The following is a 7,439-nucleotide window of genomic DNA, read 5'->3' as shown; positions in this document are numbered from 1 at the left end:
ACCATACACAGTTCAGTCAAGAAGACACACTTTAAAGCCCACGGGAGCGCGTGAGCGAGAGAGCGAGGAGAGAGAAGAGAGAGAGAGAGAGAGACAACATACGAGAGTAGAGCAGTTCAAGTAGTCAGACGATATTCAACCATCGGTCTGTGACCAGAAGTTGCCGCCATCCCCGAGAGAAAAGAAGAAAAGGAACAGAATCATCAGCGCCGTTGCACATCGTCCCACCATCGCTGTTCGAGTATCAAGTCAAACAACGTCCGCTAGAACCGCAGAAGAGCAAGAAGGTGCTACAGTTCTTGATCACTTTCATCCTTCTGTCGACCAAAAGGCAGACTCACACACCACCTCGGCCGACAAGGAATCAACGACGCTTCGAGATGCCTGCCGCCAACGTTGCCGTCGCCCCTGCGACATCTGCCGCATCAACTCCGGCCGCTCGCAAAACCTCAGTTGCGGGTGCACAGCCAGAGAGGAAATACAAATGCCAGTTCTGCGCAAGGGCATTCAGCAGAAGTGAGCACCGGAGTCGACACGAGCGATCACGTAAGTCACCCAGATGTTGTTATGTTGGATTGTTCTTTTCTTTTCTCGTCAGGATAGCCGTTGGGGGCCGCCGCCATCCAGTCGGGTACTGCTACTGCTGCATCTGCTGGCTGGTACTCCAAACCGCCCAACCCCTCTTGTTTTGGTTGAACCTTAGCAGGAGCTTCTTGCGCAATCATGTCCCTTTTACCCCTCAACACCATTTAGTGGCATCACGCGACGCGTGCTCCCCCCCGGTTCTTGACTCGTTGGCCCGTGGTCGCTAACAATTATCACTTCGCAGACACCAAAGAACGTCCCTTCAAATGTATGAAGTGTCGTAGCACATTTGTGCGCCGCGACCTTCTACTACGACACGATCGCACTGTCCACGCCAAGGATGGGGGCGTTCCTCTGCACAGCGACGGCAAGCGCCGCGCTGGTCCCAAGGCTCCCCGTGCCGTCGGTGGTCCTTCCAAAGCATCCATCGCTCTTGATAATGCCACCCTCGAGCAACTCGAGGCCAGCAGCGATGGCAACTTCGACGTTGAAACAGCTGCCATGTTGATCACGGACCTCCAGCACAAGACCGCTATGCGACACAGTGGAATCCCTTTCGAGGCCGCTTCAGGAATGGCATCCATGGCTTACTCGCAAAACGACACCCCCATGATGGACTCTGCTGTCACCTTCCCGCCGCCTCCGTCCGAGTCCATGCATCGAGATGTTCCGTGGGACGCATTCTTGCACCAGGAGCCCAAAGCCAACTCCATTACTTCCTCTGCATCCTTCAACGACCAGCAGTCCCTTGCTTCTGTGAGTAACGCACGCGCACACCCACACGCACCTGTACACGTCCAGGCCCAGGTCAACCCCAGTCCTCGGTTGCCCTGTTTCCCCAATGCCAGTCGTACGTGCAACGGTCTTGTTCCTGCTTTGCAGTCCATGATCAACTCGCTGCCTACTCCCATCTCTACTGGTCCTCCTACCGTCTCCGCCTCCACTGCTCCTACTTCACCCCTTTTGAATCGAATCATGGAACCGTTTACTGATCCGACCAAGGCCGCCAATTCCAGGACCCCCCAGGTACTCAGTGACGACGAGAGGAATATGATCTTGGACAACATCAGGGTACATGACACTGACCGCGCAATTCCTGACGGCTTCCGAGTCCCGAGTTTGGCTTGCTTAAATCGCTACCTGTCAACGTACTTCAACCTGTTCCACCATCACCTGCCGTTCTTGCACCCTGCTTCTTTCAGGCCTACCGAGGTGTCACCAGCGCTTTTGCTCGCCGTTCTGTCTATCGGTGCGCTCTACGCGTTCGACCAAGATCAGGCCTATCTGATGCACATCGGGGCCAAGGTCCTTGTCAACCAGTTCCTGCAGAACAAGGAGAACTTCAGCTCTCGCAAGTGTCCCCTCTGGACCATGCAAAGTTCGTTGCTCAACATGATCTTTGCCAGCTGGAGTGGCGACCCCAAGGGTCTTGAATGGGCCTGCTCGATCAAGAGTTTGCTTGCCAATATGGTTGCTGGCAATCGATACGAGCTCAAGCTACGACATGACTCTCGCGTCGGCGCGCAGCCCACGCGCGCTGAATGGGTCGAAGACGAAGGTTGCCGCCGTACCTACTACGCCGTTTACATCTTCTTTGGCTTGCTCACCTTGTCGTACAACCACACACCAGCCATCAGCTTCAACGAGTTCGAGGACTTGCAACTACCTTCTTCAGAGGGTCTTTGGAACTCCAAGGTGACCGACGAAGAAGCTTGGCAGGACCAGTTGAAGGCGTACCCTGTGCCTACATTCATGCACGCTCATGACAACCTTTTCCAGGGTGAGACGTTGAAGTACAGCGCCTTTGCGACGCGTGTTATGATCAATGCTTTGTTCTTGGAAGTCTGGTACCACAAGCGCAGCCCCGAAGCTCTGCAAGACGTCGTAACCGAGTACAAACTCAGACTCGCTCTCGAGACCTGGGAGAAATCTCTGGATCTCTGTGAACCTGAGGCTGACACGGTCCCGCTCAGCGCGCCATACAAAGGTCACCCTCTTATCTTCAACGCTCGAGCCATGTTCCGCAATGCGCGCGCACGGCTCGAAGTTGATCTCAAGACGGTTCAAGAGGCACTTCGTTATCACGATCCTTACGAGGTAGCCGCTACCATGTCTGCTGCGCGTGATCGAGTCAAGCGTTCCGGTGAGATGCTCAAGGTCATCCAGGAGTGCTACGAGTGCATCGAGATTGCCGTTCGCCAGGGTGTCCGATGGGTTGCTCGCACGTCGCCAACGAACTGGAGCGTCGAACATCCACTATGTGGCATGGATCTCATGATCGTCCTCACTTTGTGGCTCTACCGTCTGGAACATGACGAAGAGCCGGCATCTGAAGAAGAGGGAGCCATGTACATGAAGATTCGCGCTCTGTTCGAGAACGAACCGGACAACCCTCCTACTTCTCAGTTGAGTTCCATTGTCGCAAACCTTTGGGGTTCGATACTATCCGAGGTAGTTGTGTGGGGGTAAGTCAAATCTTATTTACAATCTCCATGTTGGACTGGTAACTAACACGTGACCTAGAATCACCCGACTCATGGGAGAGTCCTTCCACCTCCATGCTCAAGCACTCATCGGGTACGTGGACGATGTGGAAGCATCTTCCAACGTGTCAACGCCTTCGATGATATCCCAAGGCGCCGATGAGGAAAGCGTGTACTAAAAGCATTATTACGAGATGACGATTTCCTTTTGTCTTTTTTTTCCTTAAGGGTGATGGTGGATTTCTTTGGCATATACCTCCAGAGTTCGTGCTTTTCCGTGTCGTTTCTGGTCGGACAGGCGCGACGGTGGGGTTTGAAAGGAGTTTATGATCTCATTGCGGCTGTTTCTTTGCGCGTCTGCATTCAAAGGTCGCTGGTAATCAGGGAGGCTCGGACGGCAACCCAGGCTCTCTATGAACTGGTAGAATGAGGGGAAATAAGCGCCGTATGCGCACTTAATGTGTGAAGCAAATGGTGGCTGGTCCATTCTGGAATTCTTTTCCCCTCTGTTCTTTTAGCTACGGCACATTACCCTGTTTAATCGTTGATTTTGCGATATGCTTTCCTGCGTCTTTCAGATACCTTGTTCGAGTTACCACGCATCACCCGTTTCCTTGAAATCGGCTCTACTCAACCATTCCTTCAGGAGCCTGGCTTGGTCGGATCTCTATTGCAATAGACGGCATATGGGAACTGGAATGGATACAAGCTTTGGCGGCTTGGAAGTTAGGACGCGAACCAGATTGTTTCCTCTGGTTGGTTTGGTGTGGATGGGGCCTTTCCGACTGTATAGATATTCGCGCCTGAATTGATCACTTCTCTGAAACTGGGTTGCCAAGAATTACTACGATCGTGAATGGCATATTACGTGACACTTATATTGTGGAACCAATCAGTCAACCAGATTGGGTGAGGTGTGTGGGTGAGTTGATGATAATTAGTCTCGATGAATTGGATTAGAGAGTCGGATTAGAGTTGGATTATCAACATCGTCCCGCATGCAGGCCGCCTAAAAGCTGACATCGTACTGGATCTAGCTCTGCTTTCGTCCAAGTCGTTCACGGCTGATCTTTAGGCTGTAAAGTTCATCACAACTCGATGGTGACTTCCGTCCATGATCCTTTCTTTATGCAAGGGATGGAGCAAACATAAGGACACGTTGTGATTTGTGACTAGCCACGCCAACATCGGCATCGACAACCTCGAAGGATTTATGTCATGGCCGATTGAAAAAAATAAAATTTTGTTGAAGGGCCATCAGGCCGTTCAGTCATGTTCCTCCCCAGCACCACGACATCGTGGTTGGCAACGGAACGGAACGGTCAGGCGCACGATCACAAGCGGAAGCTCCAGTCTGCGGGAGTCTTACGGAACGATCGGAACAGAGAGCGTGGTGGCACCGCGACGTTCAGCGTAGCTATGTTACTCTTCAAATTTTGCGTTTTCTGTTCAATGCTTCTAGAGGCTACTCATCGGGGTGGCAGCCCCGATTTGTTGCATTTCACGCATTTTTCCATATATCAAATAAAAATTACAAGTCGCCTCAAGAACTAGACTGTAGGCGCCTTCGGGTTTCTGACGCACGAGCGTGAAGCTGGGGTAACTGAGCTTTAAAACGTATGATAATGGATAACAATGCTTTGGAATGAACGTGCTAAGAGACATGCCCTGCAATAAAGAGGGTATCGACCGACTACTCTCATGCAAAATGTGATATATGTAATGGAAATGCAGATGATGCAAGACCTCCCCAAGGTCCCCCAACAACCAGATCTGATATGATGCGAAAAGATAGATGGCGATGCCTTGTCCTATGCCTTGTTGAACCTCTTCTTTAATATCGACGACAGGCGTTTCAATCCACCCAGACCCGACCTCCTCCTCTCCTGCGTCGGTGTGGCCGCAGGGGCCGGTGCAGCTGGTGGGCCTTCCTGCTTGACGACCTTCTGCTGCTGTTCCAGATGTTCCAGAACGGGAGCTGCATCGACGCTGGCGGCGGACGAGGTGCCAGTCCCGCCAAGCGTCACGGTGAGCAGTGCTGGAGCACCATCAAATACGCTTCCGGACTGGTCGCCGCCGCTCGAGGAACCGACGTCATCGTAAGGAAAAGCGTAGCCGCGTAGATCGGCGTTGGTCTCGTGGCAGATGCGCGAGTAGTGGTTTGTGACGGCGTTTTGGTAGTAGTTGCCGACCTGCTCACCCTCGGGCTGCTGGGAGTTAACTAGCAGCGTCGAGCGGTTGAAGGCCGCTGCCAGGCGCGCCCCAATGGCGCCCATCTCGGCCTGGTTGCCCTGGTACCCACCGAAGGGCCCCGTGCTGCACGAGAATATATCTGCCGCCGAGGGCTGAGCAAAGGTCCCCACGCCGTCAAAGGTCAGCTTGCCGCTGATCACCTTGCCCGTTACGTTGCCCCATTGGGCTTGGGTGTTGACGGTCAGGGCCTCTGATGAGTACTTTTGCCACACGGAATCGACGTAGGATTGATAGTAGCCTTTGAACAGGCTGTTGTTCATGACGATGCCGCCGTTCGGGCTCAGAGCTCGCAGATTGGCGCCGTTTTGGGCCTTGACGATCAGCTTGCTCCAGCCGGCATGGTCGTTGTTGTCCTGCGTGACGAGCTTGTTGCAGACAGTATCCAGACCACCAGGTACCAGTCCTTTGACAGATTGGACGGCGCCGCTGTCGTTCTTCAGATCAAGTGCGATTGGCAGACTGACAAAGTCGACGTAGCTGATGTTGACGAATAGTTGATAGTCGTTGAAGGTAAACTCGCAGAATCCCCAGAAAAGGTTATAGTTCGGATCACTTGGGTTTGTGACACTTGGCTCAACGATAGCCGGGCCGGGGTTCACCAAGAATGTGAGCTGTCCATCAAGGACGAACCATATACGACCTCCTGCAATTCTTGGAATTGTCACGGTTCTTGTTGAACCAGGGGCGCCAAGGGATATGGCACAGTCCGCTGAGAGCGCCTGCAATGGCTGAGATGGCGATGTTGGATGATACACAGTCTGTCCATCCGATTGTATCAGAAGAGGTACATTGTTCTGATTGAGGTCGAGTCCAGTAATGTACGCGTAGGCATTGGATGAATTTGTGCTGTTCTTCAACGCGAACTGGCAGGTGGATCTCGTCATCCTGGTGATTCTCTTATACGGCTATGCTAGTGGGTATTCGGAAAGTTCTGAGAATTTTGGCGAAGAGGCCCAGAGTAGGATATGAGATCCGATCTTTAATTTATCTGCAACAGGAACTGAAATGGTAGAGAACTCGCAACCAGATTTCACACTGAGAATCCTCGGGACGGGTGAGCGGCTTGTGACCCTACAAGGTCATTTCTCGAGGAGCGAGTCAATATTGAAAATGGGGTATATGACAAGAGTACGTAAACCGAACTGAAAAGGAAAGAAACATGTTGCGATGGTGTACCCACCTCACGACTTACCTGTCTCTGCTTATTGAGCTAGGATGTCTAGAATGTCATGCGAGATCAGAACAGGCTCATAACGGTTGGCGGGAATTGGACAAGCAAGCGTTATGAACTTAAGTCATAGACTGGTGGATCCTGGCTAATCAAAGCTTTGAGTTGCATAATGCTACTGTATGCGTGATGTCCTGTGTGCAGCTATGGCGCTCGTCTATCTGGTCTACCAAGACTTGCATTCAAAAAGCATGTTTCCCCTGCAGCCCATCAACGAATGATACTTGGCTGGCAGCGTCATCATCGTGTTCGTCTGTCGTAGTCAGGAACGAGGGGTCGCCACAGTTCTGAAAGCAATCCCAGAAATTCGCAAGGCGAGGACGGAAATCGTAGATAACCTGGTTCGCCGTAATGGTTCTTCTGCCGTAACTTGGCGTAAAGGACCAAGCGACCCAGGCTAGCCAGGCGGTAATTTGTGGGAACTTGGAGAGATGACGTCCTCTAGCCTGACTATCAATCCGGTTCAGGTTTGAAGAGTGGGTGGAGCCAACAAGGTGCTAGAAGCTCGTGGTTCTGAATGCTGGCGCAGCACATCCATAGGCTTGTTGGTGAGAAACACGTGCTATAATCATGTCTTGGGTTTGTATACAACCAATGGCGAGACGAGTTTATAGTGTGGATATGTAACTACGCATGTTTACGATCTGATAATTTGAGAGCACGAGGCTCGGCCCGTACACCCTTTCATTTTGGTGTTATGAATATCGCGGTTCCGGAACTAGAATATGACTGGAATTTTGTACGACTTGTCGACCCAGAGGATTGGTTATAGTTTACCCCAGATTTGACGCCCGGGTGTCCTTCGGTGTCACTAATGCGACGACACCCTCGAAATCAAGGGTCGTCCAGTGCGGCTCTTCCTCGTCACACCCTCTTAGCCCGACATCTTA

At 52.2% G+C, this 7,439-nt stretch overlaps 2 protein-coding genes across 2 annotated transcripts; one reads left to right on the top strand and one right to left on the bottom strand.

The window, feature by feature from the left end:
* Positions 1–380: 380 nt before the first annotated feature.
* On the top strand, positions 381–3,247 carry BKA67DRAFT_514476 (C2H2 finger domain protein; the record flags this gene model as incomplete). The annotated part of the gene is made up of 3 exons (XM_046097646.1): positions 381–546; positions 830–3,050; positions 3,109–3,247. The coding sequence occupies 3 exons, from the start codon at positions 381–383 to the stop codon at positions 3,245–3,247; spliced, it is 2,526 nt and encodes an 841-aa protein (XP_045962450.1).
* A 1,676-nt stretch (positions 3,248–4,923) lies between these two features.
* On the bottom strand, positions 4,924–6,205 carry BKA67DRAFT_591303 (glucanase B; the record flags this gene model as incomplete). The annotated part of the gene is made up of 2 exons (XM_046104696.1): positions 4,924–5,020; positions 5,070–6,205. The coding sequence occupies 2 exons, from the start codon at positions 6,203–6,205 to the stop codon at positions 4,924–4,926; spliced, it is 1,233 nt and encodes a 410-aa protein (XP_045962449.1).
* Between the last annotated feature and the right edge of the window lie 1,234 nt (positions 6,206–7,439).

Source organism: Truncatella angustata (assembly GCF_020726525.1).
Source record: "Truncatella angustata strain MPI-SDFR-AT-0073 chromosome Unknown BKA67scaffold_2, whole genome shotgun sequence".
NCBI lineage: Eukaryota > Fungi > Ascomycota > Sordariomycetes > Amphisphaeriales > Sporocadaceae > Truncatella > Truncatella angustata.
The sequence above is the reverse complement of the archived record's forward strand: the minus strand, read 5'-3'. Positions and strand labels throughout refer to the sequence as shown.